The sequence below is a fragment of the Muntiacus reevesi genome, chromosome 2 (genome assembly GCF_963930625.1).
Source record: "Muntiacus reevesi chromosome 2, mMunRee1.1, whole genome shotgun sequence".
NCBI lineage: Eukaryota > Metazoa > Chordata > Mammalia > Artiodactyla > Cervidae > Muntiacus > Muntiacus reevesi.
The window spans coordinates 33,755,382-33,776,800 of NC_089250.1; the positions used below are offsets into that span (position 1 = coordinate 33,755,382).

The 21,419-nt window shown below is 45.9% G+C and overlaps 1 protein-coding gene across 9 annotated transcripts in view; it reads right to left on the reverse strand.

The window, feature by feature from the left end:
• Positions 1 to 694: 694 nt before the first annotated feature.
• The window catches only part of SVIL (supervillin), a 254,554-nt gene continuing 233,829 nt past the window's right edge, over positions 695 to 21,419 (reverse strand). For all 9 annotated transcript variants that reach the window (XM_065921232.1, XM_065921239.1, XM_065921238.1 and 6 more), the window contains 11 exons: positions 19,980 to 20,124; positions 19,371 to 19,647; positions 13,427 to 13,578; positions 11,147 to 11,252; positions 10,377 to 10,584; positions 9,499 to 9,632; positions 6,258 to 6,413; positions 4,648 to 4,791; positions 3,313 to 3,437; positions 1,768 to 1,923; positions 695 to 1,666 (listed from right to left, as the gene is read on the reverse strand). In XM_065921232.1, the coding sequence (XP_065777304.1) occupies positions 1,580 to 1,666; positions 1,768 to 1,923; positions 3,313 to 3,437; positions 4,648 to 4,791; positions 6,258 to 6,413; positions 9,499 to 9,632; positions 10,377 to 10,584; positions 11,147 to 11,252; positions 13,427 to 13,578; positions 19,371 to 19,647; positions 19,980 to 20,124 (1,690 nt within the window). In that variant the 3' untranslated portion in view covers positions 695 to 1,579. The remainder of the gene's footprint in view (positions 1,667 to 1,767; positions 1,924 to 3,312; positions 3,438 to 4,647; positions 4,792 to 6,257; positions 6,414 to 9,498; positions 9,633 to 10,376; positions 10,585 to 11,146; positions 11,253 to 13,426; positions 13,579 to 19,370; positions 19,648 to 19,979; positions 20,125 to 21,419) is intronic.

Sequence of the window (21,419 nt, forward strand, 5' to 3'; positions counted from 1 at the left end):
GTTACAGTGCTGATTTGAAGAGGAGATGGAGGTGGGACAGTTCTGTGATGACCCAGTGTCACACAGTCATCAAGGGGTGGGGCCAGGAGCAGGTACAGACCCTTGGCCTAGTGCAGTCCTGGGGGACAGGGGGCTCACGGTTAGTGATGGAGTTTAAAGAAATCATGGGATTGATATGTGAACTATTGATAAGACCAAAGTGGGGGTGGTGGTGACACTCATAGCAGGGTATGTGGTCTTTGTTCAAAACCATGGATTTGGGGTTAGTTTATTGCAGTTGATTTACAATGTTGTTTCAGTTTCAGGTCTACAGCAAAGTGATTACGTTACACATACATTCTTTTTCAGATTCTTTTCCCTTGGACCCTGGATTTTAGAACATAAAAGCTGGTGAGTTTTTAATGTTTTTCTAACTACCTTATATATGCAGTATTTTTTTAAAAGGCACTGAGCTCTTGAATTTGAAACACAGCTATAGTTGAGGATAAAGAGCGTCTGTTGAATGATGACTTGCAAAAATATGTCTTCAACTCATTTTATGGGCTGAATATCTGTTTAGTTGTATGACCTAATATTCCATCTTGCCTTGAGCTGCATTAAAAGTTACAGCAGTTAATACTGAATGGTGAAATATTGGTACAAGGTTAATATTTACAAAAAAATGTTTTTCAGACAGGAACTCAATGTGAACCAATCAGTTCATAGTTGTGTTTATTCTGAAGCTTTTATTTTGGAGTCCTCCGTCGCCAAATGACATGTATAATGTTTACAACAGGTATTAGAAATAGAGTTCTTTTTTTTTTTTTGAAATTTCCACTATTTTAGAGTAAAATTGTAGATACTGCTTCAAACCATCGTCAAAAAATGCAGAGCAAACTTTTCTGTATATAAACTGTACATAAAACAAGGCACTATACATTTGGGGGCGATATTAAGGTAGAAAGGTGGATTCGCACAGATTCTTAAGAGCCTTTTGTTCATCTTAGCACCGGAAGCAGCACTCAGAACGAGTCAGACTTCACACCAAAGGAGACGCTTCTGAACATGGGTGAAAGTACACATAGGTGGCAGAACTAATTCAACAGAAGCAACTACCTTTTAATATTATTTTGACACCAAAAAAAAAATCTTAAAAGTGAATGAATACATATTGCTTTGTTAAATACATATTTGATTTATACGGTGTTTATATAAATATATATATATTTTAGAATCCACAAACTATCAAAATAACACTTTATAAAGAGAACTGCTTCAAAAAAATAGGCAACGCTTAGCTGGAGTGGGAGGGCAGTGCCGTGGCCGCCGCTGAGGACCTGCTGCGTAAGTGCATGTAGGGCCACGGATACCTCACAAACATCACCTGCTGAAGTGTGGAAAGCGTGTTCCCAGAGAGTTCTCTGGAACATTTACAAAATACACAACTCCCAAACGAGCAGGAGAGCTGGTCACTTCAGGTTTTAAAAATGCGGATGAAAAAAACATATTTTAAAATACCAGGCTCCCCCACTAAAACATCCATTTTCCTGGTCCATCAGTATTGAAAGTGACCACCCAGGTTCCTCCAGCATCTCATGACTCAGAACAGACCTTTTGCTTTCTTCAGGTTCACCTGCTTCCAAGCGGGCAGTGCATTGTACTCGTCTCGGGTCATCTCTAGTGCAAACTGGGAGGAGAGAAAGAAATGCCCAGCGATTGAGTGAACGGACCCTCCGACAAGCCACGCGCAGTCCCTCAAATGCAGTCCCACCCAAAAGAAACGCTTACCTCGAAGTCCTCGTCGGTGAGATAGATCTCCAGCTTCAGAGGGTCAACTCCCTCAGGGAGTGGCCTGGCTAGGAGGTCGGCCAGCGGGTAAATGGTCTTACACAGTTTGGCTAAGACATCCTCCACTAGAGTGATCTGATTTGAAACTTCCGTGTCCTGGAGAAGAAGAGGGAGCCGAGAGGGGCACCTCCATGTCTGAACACATTTCATCATGCGCTGTGAATATATCACCTGGCCCATTCCCACCCCAGCCTAGCCTGAGATGCCGTCTTACCCCCCCACGGGTTTTCATATACATCAACAAAAAAGTTTAGGGCCTATCACATGAGTGAATTATAAAGATGATGATTACATGTGAAGCTAAGACATCAGAAGCATGCAAATAATGGAATGTGCTTACAAATATATAAAAGCGATTAACCTTAAAAAGAATCACCCTCCCCTCTATACCTCAGATCCCATCTCCTAATTCTCAATAGAAAAGGTAAGAAAATGCATCTAGAATGTGCTGGGGCTGAATGGAGTTCTTTTTTAACCCCCTCCAGGGGTCTGCAGAGAACACAGGATGGCACTGATTGATGTCCTTGAACCTGCAGAGCTGCGAGGTGTCCTGGGTCACACATTTGTCGTGCACAGAGACACCTCACCATGGCTGTTGGCTCCCAGGCAGCCTGAGAGCCCACCTGTGAAGATAATGTCCTCTGGACTCCAGAGAGCTTAGGATCAGCAGCGGAGATCAAACAGGCCCTCTCCGTGGTCAAGCAGCAGCGCACTTTTGCAGTTTGTTTAAAGTTATCCAGACCTCCTATCAAATACCCCTGTGTCATCTCCCCCAGGTAAGCAGCCCTGTGTCTGCACAGCAAGAAAATCCCACTGGACAAACCTCTCTCCCACCAAATCAAAAACTTCCTTGGGGTTGCTGTGTGAGCAGTGTTCAAACCCATATATTTAGAAATTCTACAGAGCTGTGGTAAGCTTCCTCTTCTCGGTGCAGCTGGAAAGGAGAACATGCTGGCTAATAATGTGTTTTGGTGAATAGGGATGATGATAAATACCTCGTGGAGATAAAGGATGGCAGGAAAGAGGAGCCAAGCCATCCTGCATCAGGACAGGCTTACTACCCTCACTCCCTGCATTACCTGAGCAGGTGAGCTCATCACAGAGTTATTCCATGTCTCCTCGGACCCAAGGTTGAGGTCTGAGACAGGGGGCTGTTCTGTGGCTTTATATGGACTTAAGGAGGCAATGGATCTTTAACAGGCAGAAGAGATGGCTGCTTTTATTTGTGCGTCCTCTGCAAAGTAATTAAGTTCACCTTTGCTTTTTGTTTGGACCTGAGCATGGTGTGTAGAAAGTTACCCAGTTATTTTCAATGACTTCTCCTTAGGCTTCTCTTCTCCCTATGCTGATTTTGTGTAGACTGGTCAACACGTGAACAAGGAATCACATTTTCACATGAAGACGCAGTTGGCCTTTTCTCCCCAGGGGAAGCCACCCCACAGGCTGAAAGGCAGGGAGCCCTGGGAGGGGGAGGAGGGTGCTCACCATCTCCGTGATCTCTGCAATGTCTTCTCTGTGCTCCCAGCTGGGGAACATGTTGGTGAAGGTCAGGGGTTCCAGGCCAGCGTGGATGAGGTAAGACTTGGGGGGTGGCTTCTTCAGGTTTTTCCCTGCAGTCACACAGAAGGCAGATGTCACAGACCCGGCGTGGCCCTGAAGGCCCTGTCTTTCTCTTATTTCCCCTGAAATCTTTTGTTTGCATCCCTTGACTTCAGGCTTAAAATGTAAGTTATGAGTAGTTGACAACCCCGCCTGGAGGATGTTTACATAAGATGTTTAACTTCATGCATATAGGTATGCATACAGTTGCCTGGACGTGACCTGATTTTAAGGTTCCTGACCCAGTGTCAAGTTCAGTGAGAATTAACCAGCTCATGACAGCAGTTTAGAAGCTGCTTTAGCTTAAATGTTTGGTGGGAAATTTAGTTATTTTATTATGAAAGAGTTTCTCAAGAGAAAATTGACTGTACATACTCAGTAATACAAATCAATGAGGTCTTAAAAATTAAGACAAGAAATTAATTACTGGCATCTTCATTTTATATAAAAGACCACCAGTTTCTGGTGGATGGTATAATAGAAAAGCCATGAATTGACTGCACATCTTTCTTTGCAGATGCAACACTAATGACAGGTTGCCATCAGCCTTCCAGCCCATTTGGGGGCTCTCTCTACTCTCTGACAGGGTCCCTCAGCATGATTAACCCTGAGTGCAAAAGGGTTTTAACCAGGCTAGCCATCCCACAACTCAGCTGTTCATCTCGAGGGTGACAGGTTAGTAATAGATGGCCTTATAGTATCAGGTTGGCCAAGAAGTTCATTTGGGTTTTTCCATAAGATGTTATGTAAAAACCCAAATGAACTTTTTGATCAGTTCAACAGAAAAGAGATATTCCCTAGTTTGTTGAAATGGGGAGGGACAATATAAGGGGTAGTGGATTAAGAGGTATAAAATCTGCTACCAGGATATATTGTATAACATGGGGAACATAGCTGATGTTTTATAATAACTATAAATGGAGTGTAACCTTTAAACATTATGAATCATTGTACCGTACAGCTGTAACATATAATATTGTACATTAACTTGACTTCAACTCTAAAAAAGAGAAATGAAATCTCATTCATGTTGGCAGCTTAGAATGTATTAATTTCAAAAGTAATAAGCCTCAAGAAGTTCCGGGGGGAAAAATGTCAGTTTCATGGCTGACTGCAGGTTTTTTTCCAGGCTAGTGCCACCCACAGAAAGGGTCTCTAAGCAAGTCTGCAGAAAGCCATCAGGGCGTCTGGATGGAGGGTACCCACTGCTGGGGGCCTCACCTCGGCAGTACTGCAGCACTGTCTCCATGGCGCTCTTCCGGTCCGAGGCCCAGCGGATGCGTGCGGAGCCCGTGATCTTGTTCTCGATGGGCCACCAGCCTTGCCAGAGGTACACCTCATGGTGATTGTCAACAAGGAAAAGTGCTGCGAGGTCAGAGCAGACAGTCAGGGACTCTTCCCCAAGCCTAACTGGTGCCTCCCTCCCTGGCACTATGGTCAGTGGGAGAAGCCCCTTGGCAGGTAAACTCAGGGCCACAGGGAGGGTCCCCCTGATGACGTGGCCTTTGAAGGATGAATCAAGCAAAGCCTGAGGCAGAGCTGGCATTGATGAGATAGGCTCTTTCCTCCTCTCCTCTAATTCCCTGCCTCTCCCCACTCCACAGCTGCTCCCTGGGTCCTGGCCAGGTGCCAAGATTGGGATAGATGAGACGTGACCCCCAAGGGGCTGTCAGCACCGCTGATCCCCAAGAGTGTGTTAAACACTGGGGAGCACGTCACGCTTGCCCTGCCCATGCTTGACCTGCCAAGCAGGTCATCTGAGTCCATGGTTCCTGTAGGGAGGAATGGGCCTTCAGAGAGCCTAACGATGTTCCCCTTTTCTCTCCAGCAAACCATCAGCCTGACTCTTCTTTGACGTCGCCAAGGCCTCTCACACCCGCTGGCTCAGCTCACCAGAGTCCTTTCCTGGCTTTCATCTCTGAGTTCTGTGATAACCACACGACTGAAAAGCCCAGTGGAGGCTGAAAACCCAACCTGAGCCTTAGGATGAAGAGGTGAGTGGCAGCCCTTTCTAGCTAATATTTCCCCAGTATGACCATGTACACCAGGCAAGCTTTTCAGGTGGTGATGGGGCGACCAGGGTCCGTGAGGTTCCTGATGCCACTACAGGCTCTTGTAATGTGAAAGCGGAGATGCCCCAAGGCTGGGACAGCTGACCTCAGACGTGACTATCTCTGCAGCCCAGTCCCTGGTGACTGTCCCAACCACAAGAGCACAGAAGCTCTGTCTTGTGGTGGAGGTCATGTGGAAACAGCCCTGACCTTGGGATCAGGAGGCACAGAAGAGAGCCTTGGCCTTGCTCTGCAGCCTGGAATTGTAGACACTGCTCTGGGGTTCATCCCAAAGATGCTCCCAACCCCTGCTCCTGCGACTCTGTCAAGGTTCTCTTGCAGCTGGGGGTTTTGGGGGAAGTTTTTGCTTTACCTGATAAAAGAGAGAGACTTGGCTATCATTGCAGTTTCCCTCACTCTTTTTCTTTCTCTTTTGAACAGATACATGAGCAAGGGCAGCCATATGAGAACATGAATCAGGAAGATGGAGGGAGGCTGAGAGAACAGCAGAGACTGATGCCTGACGTGGTTGCACTCAACCTGTTCTTAACTGATGAGTTTGGGCGAGTTGAGTAACCGAGGGTCAGTTTTTTATACTATAATACGTGATTGATGTCATCTTCCTTTGGTTGGGGGGAGGTATGAGGATTACATGAGCGATAACATAAGAAGGTGTACTTAGCAGATAAAAACTGCTTACTAGATGCAAAAGTAAAAAGACTTCTTAGAAGGTGAGCCTTCTGCTGGCTCAGCATGACTCCCCCCTTCTGTGGGCTGTACCTGGCTGTGGGGCGCTGTATAGGTCTTCCTGCAGGAAGGGCATAGAGTTGACCACAGAGGGGTCTCGGGCAGGATACATGAACTCTGTGGCTGAGAAGTCGCCAGAGGAGCTGCTGAGGATGAACAGGCGGGGTGTGAAGTTAAAATTTCCAGGATCTTTGAAAGAAAAGAGAACAAAAAGCTAAAGACAAAATAAATTCCAGGTGGACTGGAGAATTAATGTCAGACATGAATGATCAAGCATGAGTGTAAAAAGGGGTACAGTTCATCTGAACTTGGAGATGGGCAAGGCCTTTTAAATCATAACTGCATAAGAAGTAATTCAGGAAGAGATTTATGCATTAACAACATAAAAATGAAAAATTATACTGCATTAGAAAGCACCCTCAACCAAACAAAATGAAAAGGCAAGTGACAAAATGGGAAATACAGAAACCTGTTCATATCCTTAGCAGTATATAAAGAAATGTAATAATAAAACAATAAATACCTAAAAATGTGCTGAAGGCACAAATAAAGTATTCACCCAAACAGGAGTACATGTGGCTAAGAAATACATATAGACAGCATTTAACAGCACTTCTAATTTAGAAACATTAAGTTATAACAGTGTTTAGATCATAATTTCTGCAATCAGTGAGGAAAACTAATAAACCAAGCATGTGACTGTGCTGTGAAATGTACACATGTGTAAACTGCCGGTGAGGTGGGCTGCAATCAATGGGTAAGAATGGAACTTGGTGCCGGCGTTCTGGGGACACTCGCAGATGCTACTGTAAGACTTCATAGTAACTTCACCACAGTTGTTCCAGGTATAGGAATTTACCTTAACTGGAAACAAATGCAGATAATCCTTTTGAAAACTATTCACAAGTTGATTGTTGTCAGAGAAAAATTTGAAACAACTCAGTTCTCCAGCTATTAAGTAGAGAGTGGCATATATACTCACAAAATACCTGCAGCCATAAGTCTATAAATATTAACATAGGCTTTGGGAAATGGTTCATCATAAATTAAGGGAAAAAGGCAGGTTACAAAAGACTGTATAATGGGTGCTATCTACATCTAAATACATATATCTATCACATAAAGATATGTTAATTCTGGTTCACACCTATGAAAGACATGATTATTAAGGATCTTTCTTTCGTTGTGTTTTATAGACATTTCCCACTGTCAGTATGCAGTACAGATAACCCTCGAACAACACAGGTTTGAATTGCACTGGTCCACTTACACATGGAGACTTTTCAATAGATACATTGGAAAAATCTTTTGAAGATTTGTGACAACTTGAAAAACCTGTAGACAAATTTCATAGCCTAGAAATATTGTGAAAAAACTAATAAAATTTAGGTATGTCATGAATGCATCAGATATATGTAGATACCTACCTTTACATAGGCATAAGGTGAGTGATATTTAATATTAAGATTAATAATGTGTTCATTTTCTTACTGTTCTGTAACTTTGTTTTCAAAGAATTACCATGCAGTCTGCTGTCTCTCTTTTGTGTATCAGTTATCATTAGGGGTAAGTAATTTTTATAAAAATGTAACAGTGCCTTCAGTAGTTTATTATTATGACTGAAACACTGCATGCCCTGAAAACGTTATAACCATTCATCAGTGTATCAGCGACACTAGGCGATATAAAGTAATCATATTGCCGCTTTTTTGTTATCAGTGCATGAATCATTATATTGGGCTGGCCAAAGAGTTCATTCAAGATTTTCATAACATATGGAAAAACCTAAACAAACTTTTTGTTCAACCCAATATCTGTAAATAAATACAAATTTCTGTTTCACAGTATCTTTTAATTTTTGGTGTCTATTATTAGTAATACATATAACATCTACAGTATTTTGTATCCACTAAGACAGTATTGATGTTGGTACTGACAAATGATTCATCTCATAAACAGATGATGGAAATTTATAGTATCCTATAATAAATGTAATTTCCATCCCTTATAATTTTCATTACATTCACTTTTTTGTAAGAATTATATAATACATACAACCTACAAACTGGGTGTTAACTCTTGTGTCCTTGGTAAGGCTTTCAGTCAACAGTTGGCTATGAGTAGTGAAGTTTGGGGGCAGTGACAGGTTATATGTAGGGACTTCCCTGGTGGTCCAGTGGTTAAGACTCTGCCTTGCAATGCAGGAGACACAGATTTAATCCCTGGTTGGGAAACCAAGATCCCACATGCCATGGGGCAGCCAACCCCTGACATGGCCAAATAACAAGTTATATATGGATTTTCAACTGTGTGTGTGTGTGGGGGGCGTGGAGCTTAGCCCCTAACCTCTATGTTGTTCAAGGATCAACTATATATTTTAAGAACTTCTGGAAAAGTTTGTAAAACCCGAGAGGCAGTACAGTGTGGTCACAAGGACATCCCACTGTTGTCCAACCTGGGCTGAGATGGTTAAACTCCCAGGCTTCAGCTTCCCTGCCGGTGAAACAGGGCAGCTTCTTGGTTGGGCTGTGAGCATGGAGTGAGGGAACGTGTAGCAGGTGGTTAGCCAGGGCCTAGCTCAGCCTAAACTGCTTAGTAATCATTCGCTTTTCTTATGTTGTTCTGTATGTATGTCAACCTGTATTTTGTGTATTCAAAGACAAGACCGACCTACTCTCATTTAAACCCCACTGTTTCCCAGGACAACTTCCCAGGTGGCTCAGTGATAAAGAACCTGCCTGCCAGTGCAGGCACCGTGAGTTTGATCTCTGGGTTGGAAAGATGCCCTGGAGGAGGCAACAGCAACCCACTCAAGTATTCTTGCCTGGAAAAACCCCACCAGAGGGTTGCAAAGAGTGAGACGCAACTTGGTGACTAAATCATCACTATTTCTCTGCACCTTGGGCACTGGCTAAACCAAAAGCACCTCATCCCAGAGGCTCATGCTTTGCCCATCTGGTTTCCTGGAATGCTCCTCCCTCCTTCCCTTCTAAGTCACAGCTACACGTCTGAGGCTCCAGGAAGTGCCCTGTCTTCTTTGGAGCCCGGTGCGACACTTCTGGCAGAAGCATTCTTTATTAACAACTCTACTCTGACACACACAGTATCTACTCGGCATCATAACTAGTGATAAATGGTATTTAGTCTTCTTCTTGGGTTGTTGGCCCGAGAAGCCTGGCCTTGGGATAACTCCTCGTGTGTTGTGTGGAGCACGTGTGCACAAATATTTACATACTGAGGAAGCCGGTGCTCGGAGGTGTGGATGTGGGCTTACCTTGAAGCATGCAGTCGTAGGCTTTCCGGTCTCTCCTCCCCAGAGCATCCCAGAAGCCCAGGGGCTCCGAGCCTTCATCACACTCGTGGATTGTCACTTTGCTGCTGCTATGCAGCCCGGCCTCTAGGGGACATCTGCATGGAGAGAGTCCAACAGTTTCTGTCAGGGCCGGAACTGCAGGCAGGACAGAATTATTCCAGACCACAGCTACAGATGGGTTCAGCGTCTTTCCTGCTTTCCAACGAAAACGGTCCTTATGATGAATGACAGCCCACTGTAGTATGTGAGTGGGTTCTCATGTGGGGCTGTCTAGTGCGCTGTCTCTGGGTTGTGGGCCCCTGTGGGTGCCTGCCTGGAAGAGGAAGGGAACCCAGCATGCAGTGTGCCTGCCCCAGGGACTCTGGTAATGCACTTGGGCAGCTGTCTCCCAGACACCCTTGTCCCCGGAGGGGGCGCCTGATAAGTCTGACACAGTGGTGTCCCAGTTCTCTTCAGCTGAGTGTTTGCAAACCTTCCACACCTCTGACAAAACCAGCTCTGATCCCCTAAATGATGTTTGAAATTTGTTCTCTTTTAAATAACCAAGGACCCAGGCTGATAATTCAAGAGCTGAATCACACCTCTGAATGGGTCTTCTGTCTTCTGCCTTTTATGGAAAGCAGGTAAATCCTCAGAAAGTGGGGACAACCCTCAAAGGGGAGGTTTGGGCTGAACGTGTGCCACATGAACTTGGACCTTCAGGGGCCCTGACTTCGTGGGGACCTCCCCACGCTGAGTCACGCTGGACATATGGGGGCATCCACGGGGCCCTTGGGATCCTCACCCTGCACCCCAGAGGCCCTCATGCAGGGAGAGGTGCTCAAACACACAGCACTCACTGGTCCTTGATCTTATTGGCCGCAGTCCGTCCGACCTCCTTCGTGTGGGCCTGGGCTTTGCACCCGTGCCACAGGTAGATGAGGGCTTTGTGGACGTTGAGGACGACCATGGACGTCCTAGACCTGAGGCTGCTGCAGTGACAGGCCACCTCCAGCAAGTTCCCCTCCACGGGCACCTCTCCGCGCACACAGTACAGCCGCCACTCGCCTGCAGGGGGCGCCAGCGGCACAGTTAGGAGGGGACCCTGCCAGGCAGCCCAAGCCCCACTGCTCCCTGTGGAGGGGCAGGTGGAGGTGAGGCGGCTTCTAGCTGAGGCCCAGAAAACAAACCTTTGTGGACTTAGAAACAGGTTGCCGAAAGTTCACGATGCAGAAAAACCAGTTTCACAAAATTTATAAAAGACCTACATAAGTTGTAACAGGCATATTTTAAAAAGTTTGAAAGCTGTGATTTTGTTTTTTAAGATGTTGCTCAACAGAAATCTCATAATTTAAAGGATAAAATCACTGTTTTTTTTCCCCTCCAGGATCCAGTTTAAGGTCATCTTGTGACCTTCTGCATGCAAAGCTGGATTTTGAAGGCAACTCCGTGGAAGGAGGGGAGGGGTGTGGGCACCCCATAAAGCTGATTTATAAGGCAAACTTCAGGAGGTCATCACTGGTGAAGCCACAGCTACATGAAGAGAGACTTACTCCAGACCCCCACCCCTGTAAAAATACCTTCCCTGGAGGAAAAACAAAAGCGAATTCCAAGAGTAAGAGTGACTCACTTTGTGTGTTTTCTTCCTCTTCCTCCCGTCTCCCGGAGTGGACCACCATCCCCCCCTGGAAACACTGCAGGAAACAGGGGGGCTCCTTGCCCTGCAGGACTTGGACCTTCCGATTGAAACACATGATAGAGTAATAAGTCACGTGTCCCGGTTCTGCAGTCAGAAAAACAACACATGCCTGTGTAGAAAATCTGAAAAATATTGAGAAGCACAAATAAAAGCCAGTGATAATACCATGATTTATAGAGAACACTATTACAGTTCTAGAGTACAGTTTTCCTATGATACAAAGTACTTTTCAGGTGTACATTTTTCCAAGTAGGATTGCTGTTTTATGTTGCTTTTATACCCTGATTTTCTTCAGTTAGTGTTTTTCTATCATCACAAGTCCTTTAAAGCATGAATTCTGATATTCAGTGATAGGGATATAATGTGATTCATTTAAACTTGTTTTTAATAAAACTTCGCAGCAGTGAGAATGAGCACTGACTCAATGTTTCTGGGGAAAAGAACGATCTCTTTTGCAGCCTCTGGTCCCCTCAGAGGGCCTGTCATCCAGGACACCTCAGTCAGCGCATCTGTTAACCCATCAGCGTGAGATGCAACATAGTAACTGTAACCGAGGGTTGAGTCAGCTGACTCTCACTTTGCCAAAGACATTTTCCCTTAAACAGAAAACTGTTAACTGAGTCTGGCAGTTGGGCAGCACTGAAAGGTAGGAAGTGTCTCTCACTGTAAGTTACCAACCTCAGGGCCTATTGTGCATCATTAAGCGCCATTTTGTGCCAGTGATTCTCTGTTTCTGCAGTGATTTTCCACCCATTGGATTGATATAAAATGAAATGCTCCAATTGGATTAAGACTCAAAACCCTAAGGATGACTTTGAAGGTATGATAAAACATTTGTTTATGGCCTCTACCCCCCGCCAAAAAAAAAAAGGCAGTTTAAATGATCCACTATAAGAAATAAATTAGCTTTCAGTGATGAACGGCTGTTATGTGGAAAATATAGTCCACAATAAAAAATATGCATTAAATACTTTTAGGAAAGAGGATTGGTTTTTAGGAACCTGGAAGGCTGAGTGCTTGTGGATCTGTTTCTGGAGAAAATATCTCTGCTCTCTTTCCTGATGTTTTTCTTAACTGTTCATCCAAGACAGTAAAAGGATGCTAAGATCTCTGAAACACCAGAATCAACTCTTAATTACCCATAATAAAGGAAGGGACCCGAGGTTAGATAATCCAAACATTAAAAAGGAATGTTTTCAAAACGTTTGACTTTGGGCAGTGTACCTGCCAGGCATCACACAGGCTCTGGGGTTATGGGGTGGGTAAGACCAGGATAGATATAATTTCTTTGATGCTTATAGAGGAAGACAGAGAATAAGTAAACAGTGACCATCCTTTTACGTCAGGGTAAGTGCTGTGAAAAAATAAAACAAAGGGAAAGAGAAGGTGGAGAAAGCACATGGAGGTGACATCCAGACAGAAACCCAAATTGTGTGAGGTTCCCAGCGAAGTGCCAGGCCAGGGAAATCAGTGCAAAAGCCCTGCAGTGGGCAGAAAGAGGGAGGAACCATAAAAAGGTGGGAGTGGTCTGAACAGGTGTACAAGACGGGGGAGGTTGGGAGGGTGCAGGACTGACACCAGGAGACCCTTAGATGGTGGTCTGGGTGTGATGGAGAACAGAGTGGGCAGGGCATCATCTGATGGGTCCTAGAAAAATCACCCAGGCTGCCATGGGGGACGCAGGCCATGGGAAGACTCAGTCTTTACATCCATCTTTGATATTTCCTGAGGATGGATTTGTGTAAGTGGAGTATGATCAAAGTGTGTGAACACTTTAAGGTTCCTAAGCCAAAGCTGCTTTTCAGGGTGGCTGTTTCAATTTATACTTCCCAGCAAGGGCGGGCATGGGCACCCATCCTCCTGAATCCCTACCAGCCCTGGATCCATTCTTTTAAAACACTTCTGCCATTTTAGGAGTGGAAAGTGGCATCTTTGTCCTATGTACAATTCCTTGATGATCAGTTAAATGAAAAAAAAAAAACGCTCACGGGCTCTTTAAACTTAATTTTGTGGATTTACTATTTGCAGATATACTTTAAGGCCATATTGTAAGAGGTCTGCCTTCCTGGCCAGGGAGGTGATGAAAGAGGAGACAGAGCCTGAAATAGAGAGAAGCCGGATCAAGACTAAGGAGGCTTTGGACAATGCTGTCCTTTGTTCCTGAGAATCACGTGCTCCTTGGTTTGCCACGCGTCTGCCTCTGGGACTTACCTGGGCCCCCCTTTCCTCGTCCAGCTCCACCGTCATCAGGGCTGATGTGCCCTTTTCGCTCACGGTCGACTGGCGGCCTTGCCAGAAGAAGTAGACACACTTCTCTTTGCCAGCCACCCTGACCGAGTGCTCCCCCTTCTGCCGGCTTCCCACTGCAAACACAAAGGACAGCAGAGCGTGGGGTGAGCAGGGGATAAACTGCAAGAAGAGCCAGTGTGTAGCTCAGGCCTCCAGACTCTGAGGACAAACAGCAGAGGCGCAGCCCTGGGGCTCAGGGCTGGGGAGAAGTCATTTACAACGGAGGGAACGTCGATCTTGGTTGGCCACTAGAAGAGAGAGAAACTACCTTTCTTCCAGCTAATGGACCCCAAGCTGGAGGAAAATGATCTCCAGGCCTTCCTGATACCCCAAGATAAACACCTATCATCTGGGGAGATAGTAGGCCATCTGGGTGTATGTAACAGAAAAGTGTGGACGCCAGAGCAGGCCCGGGGCGCCCGATTGACACAAGCTCAATTTCCATATTTCACCAACCTTTGGCAGACGATCCGCTGGTGGAGAAAAGATACTGTAAACAACGGTTGGGCCAGCTTTAAGCACGAAGGAAAAAATGTCATCTGCTAAGACTATTTAGTAAAAAAAACACTTTGAAGTCTCCAAGTTATGTCAGAAGTGGGAGAGAAATTGCAGACCTATCACTTTCACAAAATAAGCTGGGCTTTAAGTGATGCCTGCCACCAGGGGTGCAGCCAGGATGAAGGGCTGGTTCGTCTCACTGCCAGGACCTCATGGGCACTGGAGAGACCGCAGCACACAGAACGCGGACCCCGCGAGGGACAGTCACGGAAAGTGATCTGGGTGAGTGGCCACTTCAGACAGTAGTTCAGACCCCAGACCGTTACCTTTAGGAAGAGATCTGTCTCCAGACTCCCTCGTTTGTTTGTTCAGTAAATATTTACTGACCACCTACTGTGTGCCAGGGCAATGATGGTGAGCAAGATGACTTCAGAGGGTGTCAGTACTGAGAGGAGAAGACAAGGGATGTGACAGGGAGCAGGCTGAGCGATGCTGGAGTCTGGTGGGGAAGGCCTTTCGGAGGAGGTGCGTAAGGGAGGCCTGAATGACCGTGACCAAGAGGCAGAGCGCTCTAGGCTGAGTAACGTCAGGAGACTAAGATCCCCACTCAGATGCCCACGTGGTCCCAGGTGGGATCAGCCCAGGGAGGATGCAGGTGCCTGTGACACCCATGTATGTTAAAAATCAAGAATAAACACATGCACACCAAAGGGGAACGGAGGGGTGGGTGGGATGGGATTGACACTTATATTGTACTGTGTATAAAATAGGTAATTAATGAGAACCTACTGTATAGCACAGGGAACTCTACACAGTGGGGACCTATATGGGAAGGAAATTGTAACAAGATGGGATATAGATATACACACACATAGAGCTGATTCACCTTGCTGAATAGCAGAAACTAACACAGCATTGTAAAGCAGCTATAAAACTCCAATAAAAAATTAAAAACATAAAAATACCAAAAATAATAATTGGACTCTCTGGGGTTCTATATGACCTCCATTTTTCTCAACTCCAGCCTCAATGACAAAATCACAGTTGTCTTAAGGTTTGAAGGTAAGAAGAAAGCTCAATTATTCCAAGTTTCTGAGGGGTCAGGGGCCATATTTATGTGACTTCTTTCGGTCTTTTTATCAAGGTACTCGAACAGCTTTCATAAATGATTATGATAATTCTTAAAGGATTCTGACCAAGCGCAGGCCTTCGCACCTTCCACTGTGAACCTGAAATTGTCAAGTCTGTGTACCTCTCGGTGCACCAAGCAAATAGGAACCACCCCATGAATAGATGTTACACATCCACAATTAATTTGGAAGCCACTCGAAAGTTTTGCCAGTTTAGGTAGGAACAGAAGTTCTCTTTGTTTAGCAATCCCACACTCTTCAAAGCAATGAAAATTAGTCAAATCAGCTAGACTGCTACTAGGGAGAGATATGCTTAAAAGATATCACAGCAGTCTACACGTCTTGGAATTTGTTACCAGTCTGTTAAATATATATGTTCGTATTTAAATAATCAATGTTTTGCACCCTAACATTCTAAAATGGCCTTGCCTACATATACCTAAAATAGGACTATATTCCCTTAAAAATATTCCATAAAAGTTTTCACAGATTTTCCTTGCAATTTTCTTCTGCATACCCCGAATTTAATCCTGTGTACAACTTACTTTTTGATGCATGTATTGATTTTTAGTTTTAGCGAAGGTTAAGCTGTATTAGTTAAGCTCTATATTAAGAGCTCCTGGACTGTCGTCTTTGCAGCCTTGACCCGAGGCTGAATGTAACATGTCGCTGCATGCTGCCATCCACCTGCTTCCAAGAGGAAGGTCGTTGCCAGGAGTTGCGTTTAGAAGTAACAGAATGCAGGTGGTGGTGCTCAGCCACTGAACTGCTCAGCACGTGGTCCTGCAGCCAGCCTCCTACATTAGGAGCTTGACTCCTGCATGGGGCCCCAGTGGGGCCCGACCCAGCATCACTGGGTACCCCAAGTTGCCTGTTCCTTGACCCCGTGGGAACCTGAGCCACATCCTGCAGCATCTGAGGCAGCATCTGGGGCGGGACACTGACCACTGGGGCCTCCGGTCTCCCGTGTCACAGTTCACGTCCCAGGGAGCAGACTGCCCAGAGTCAGCCAAGAGGGCACCAGTGCTGCATCACAGGAGCTGCTTTCTGCCGGGCCTGCCCAGAAGGGCGCCTTGAATTCAACCCCCTTTGCAGGTGCAGCCCTTGTGGGCCTGAGAGATGTGGGGACTGGGCCAGCTGTCACCAAGGGACCAGGGCTTCTGTGATGAACACAGAGCAGCTGCAAATGCTATTTGGCTGTGCTTTTCTGCTCCCAGAGGGACAGCCTGGAACTGAATGCTGTCCGGCCTCCCTTAATCCTCTGCAGCTGGGCTTCATCAAAGCTGTCACTTTGTCCATAAAGGTGCTTGCTGCAGGGTCTGGCTGTGACATGTACCTTGTGTTCACTGGGGAGAAACACAAAATATCTGCCCAGGTCACATCAGCATTTCTTAGGGGGGGCCTCTCAGAAATCTAATATCTGTTTTTTAAATTCATTTTCATATAGTCTTAGTCATCCATTTACTGACCATTATTTCTTAAGGAGACAAGTAAATTTCAGACAGCAGCTCCCCCATCTGGTTTTGTAAAACAACAAGCCCCTTCCCTTCCTCTACGTTTAAGGCTGAGGATGGCGGGTGCTCTTGAAAGTTGCTTCTTATTGGTCCCACGTCCACAACATCGAAGTTTAGTAGATCTTTTCCCACTAAATTCCCGCTGATTATCTCAACTGCCAAGCAGCACAGATGAGTATTCAGCGTCCAACTTGGCAGCTCACCCCAGAGTTTAAACCCACAACAGAGACCCTCTGGGAACTGCTATCACTGGGGGTGGACCCATGGTATCTCATCTTCCAGTTCAATGCAGGAGCTATGCTGAGAAGGTCAACAATGTGCTAAACATCCCACATACCTGATCCTAGGACCCTGCAAGCGGGGTATTACAATCTCCATTTGCCAGGTGAGTAAACCAAGGCTCAGTCAGGTTATGTAAATTTCCCCAACTTGCACAGCTAGTGGCCCCTGAGAATATTCAGACCCAGGCTGTAGGGTCCCTGGGTCTGGGGCCTTTCCTCCAAGCTGGGAGGCCTTGGGGAGAAAAGCGGTCTTGAGTGTCCAGTCCTATGTCATATGACTGTCCAGTCACACAGTCCCTAAAAAATTGTCTTATTCCTTAAATATAAGACCTGATACCATAAAACTCCTAGGAGAGAACATGGGCAAAACATCCTATGACAGAAATTACAACAGTGTTTTCTTACGTCAGTCTCCTGAGGCAATAGAAATCAAAGCAAAAACAAACAAGGGGGACCTAATCAAACTTAAAAGCTTTTGCACAGCAAAGGAAACAAGGAACAAAAAGAAAAGACAACCTATGGGATGGGAGAAAATACTTAAAAATGATGTAAGTGACAAGGGTTTAATCTCTAAACTATACAAATAGCTCATACAACTCAACAACAGAAAACAGCCTAATTGAAAAATGGGCAAAAGATCTAAATAAGACATTTTTCCAAAGAAGACATAAAGATGGCTAGTAGGCAGTTGAAAAGATGCTCAACATCATTAATTATTAGAGAAATGCAAATCGAAACCACAATGAAGTATCACCTCTTACCATTCAGAGTGACCGTCATTTAAAAATCTACAAACAAATGCTGGAAAGAGTGTGGAGAAAAGGGAACCCCTCCTACACTGTTGGTGAGAATGTAAGTTGGTGCAACCATGGGGGATAACAGTATGGAGGTTCCCCAGAAAACTAGAACAAGAATTACCATATGATCCAGCAGTTCCATTCCTGGGCATATAACCAGAAAAAAAACTGTTAACATAATGGAAAAAGATACATGCATCCCTGTGTTCATAGAAGCACAATTTATAATAACCAAGACATGGAAGCTACCCAAATGTCCATGGACAAATGCATAGATAAAGATGATGTGGCGTAAAGACACACACAATGAAATATTCCTCGGCCATAAAAAAGAATGAGAGAATGCCACTTGCAGCAACACAGATGGAGAGATGATCATACTAAGTAAGAAAAAGACAAATGTTCTATGACACCACTTGTATCTGGAATATAAAATACAACACAAATAACCTTGTCTCCAAAACAGAAACAAGACTCATAAAGAACAGACTGGTGGTTGCCAGAGCGGGAGGGGACGTGGGGAGGGGCAGACTGGGAGTCTGAGGCCAGCAGAGGCAAACCAGTCATATAGGAAGGACACACAGCAAGGTCCTACTGTACAGCACAGGGAACTGTATTTAATATCCTGTGATGAACCATAATGGAAAAGAATGTGAAAATGTGTGTGTGTGTGTGTGTGTGTGTATACATATTTGAATCATTCTGCTATACAGCAGAAATTAATACAACACTGTCGATCAACTATACTTCAATAATATAAATTTTAAACGTGTCCTCTTTATAGAGCTGGTGCTCGGTAAATGCCACCTGTTGAGTAACAGACGTATAGCGGATAAATTAAGTCGATGTTTGAAAGCCAACAATGGCCTCCGCCCTGTGCCCGGCGGGGCAGCCACACCCGGAAGGTGAGAGGGCCAGGAGGAGGTGACTAAACTCCCTTGGCAAGTGAAACTCGGAGTCATCAGGTTGTGACATGAACTGTCTCTAAATGCATAGGAATGAGGGACACTGGATCACTTGACTTGTGGCTGCTGCTTGGCAAGAAAAAGGGATTATTTCTCCCCAGCCCACCGCTCTCCGCCCTCACCCCGCCTAGTGCAAAGCATGCCATGGAGTGTTTTGTTCTTTTGCCGCGTGACGAGCACAGCGCTGTGGGATCCGTGGGGAGGTGGGACCATGTATTTACTCTGCCAGATCCACAGAGCACTGTTAGGACTCTCAGCCTTGGAGGAAATACTTCTGTCAGTCTGAATAAATCTTTTTGTGCATGGATTGACTGTGATGACACCATTTGATTTCAGTTCTGAACCATTGGCTGTGTGTTCCTTCCATTTCAGCAGCATCCAACCATGGGGTAAATAGTAATGTCATATAGAGGCAAATCACTGCTTTTCTAGAAGACCTTTGGGGATGGGGCAGGGGAGGGGGCAAGGGCGGCCGGGAAACCTTACCATGCCAGGCAACTAGAGGGAAGCACCAGGGATGCTAGCCATGCTGAGGTGTTAAGAATCTATCCCCGAGGTTCTCACAAGGACTGACTAGACTGGCTCCTGCACCGGCAGCTGGGGGCAGACACACACTCACTCTGGACCTGGTAGCCACGATGCCCACGGCGGGGCTGGGAGGACACAGAAGCGCTCACTGACCTGCAGTGCTCACGATGAACTTCCACTTGACCACGTAGGCGTCGCCCTCGTGGAATTGCCCGATGCTCTGCTTGGGGAGCCTGCTGTAGTCGAACTCCAGGATGTGCCAGACGTCCACTGAGATGCTGGCGATCTCAAACTGCCTCCGGTCGTCCCCTTCCACCAGCCCGTAGCCTCGGCCCACATTGACCCCATCCAGCACGGTGCCGGCTGTCGTCTGGGGCACCGGAACCATCCGCGTCACATCGTAAGGCTTGACCTCCGCCCGGGCATCGTCCTAGGAGGGAACGCAGACATGCTTGGCTTAGCTGCCTCTGCATCTGCAGCTATAGCATCACTGCTTCCCTGGTGATGGGATACCCTCAGAGGATGGCATTGAGGCTGTCCAGAGCATTTCAGGAAAGGCTGCATTTAGGGGACTCACAGCCACGACTGAATGTGACACCTATAAACCGGGAGGTGGAAACACAGCAATTTTCACCTCCTGGAGTCAGAATGTAACTGGAAACTGGTTTACTAGCAAACCCCAGGAGGGCTTTTAGCACCCAAGCCCCTTTGGCATGGACTCAAACCGAGCCCTGAGGTTTGGGGCTTGATCATCCTGAATACCTTGTGCTGTGCAAGTTCGCTGGCGTTCTTCTCATTAGGTCTCTTCAGTTCCGTCCAATCAAGAAATTTCTCTTTGAACAAGATCGTCTCGTTGTGTTCTGTAAGTCTCCCAAATATTGCCCAGTCAGGCCGCCCCTGTCCTTTTCTGCAGGGTGGGGGTGGGGTGGGAGGAGTGGATGGGAAAAGAACCAAGATTAAATAAGTCACACTGAAATTAAGAAGTCCAAACCCAGCACATGTGGCTAGTGAGAAAACCAAACACATAAACAGTATACAGAGTGGATGGTTTGTTTTCACTGATGTGACCCGATAAATGACATTTTCTTATTTTAGCCTGAAGCCTTGCATGGTTTTGTTTCCTTGGAGTTGATGTGCCTGAATGTGACATGATCCACTTCAGGACTGGACTTGCCTTGCATTCTAGCAAATCCTCATGTCAGGGTCCCTGAGGGCAATGGGCTAGTCTGGGAGTTCAGCAAAGGCAGGAGTCACAGGCGTGTCTCTCTTGCCTGCTTTATTCTGCCCATGGTCATCCAAAGGGCCTCAGCATGTTTCCTTCAAGTTCATGAATAGATGGAGGGATCTGTGTTCACCCTGAGTTCTCTTTTTAAGTCATGTCACAATGGAGATTGGCAGTCTCCAGGAACAAATTCTCCTCTGTTCCCTAAATGAACATATCCTCATAGATCATAGAGTGAGTTTGTGCACATTTACGTCTAGGTCACTGAATGGGAAGCAGGTGTGCAGAACACAATGAAAAGAGAAAGGAAGCCGCCCAGCCCAGTCAGGAGGTCCGTACTGTCTTGGGATCTCAGAATCCAGCACTGAGCTTGGAACACAGCTAACTTAGAAATAGGTAGAGCTGAGAAAAGACATGCAGAAGAGGGTGAGCCCTAAGGATAAGGTGAAGGTGTTTCTCATCCTTCCTAATCAGCCTTGGCTTGTGAACTGGTCCATCAGATGGAAGGGCAGTGCTTCCTGGGTCCTGTGGTGGCCCCTGCTTCATCACGTCCTATTTGGTCCAGACCACAGTTTCTGGGATCACAGCTAAGGCACACCAAGGGGCTGCCTGTTTTCAAAGGGACCCGAAAGGGTGAGGCACTGTATGCAAACACTTCCCCTGTGAACTCTAGTGGGACTTCAGGAACCAAATATCAGCAACTATGGAAAATTCAGGACTACCTTGAAGGCTATGGTCCTCAACAGAAAATAGCTGAATGACTGTCTTTTATCTAAATTCCACTCTGCAGACTTGCTAAGGTGCTTATAGAATGAGCACTTTGGTCTCAGCTTAGAAATTGATCTTGGATACTGTGAAGCCAGGGAACACGGCCAGCAGGCCTGCAGTGTGAGGGCATGAAGCTGGTAACCCTCCCCTCTGTCCTGACTCGTGGGTCTGAGCTGGGTGAAGTCATGATGCCTCGGTGGTTTCAGTCTCCT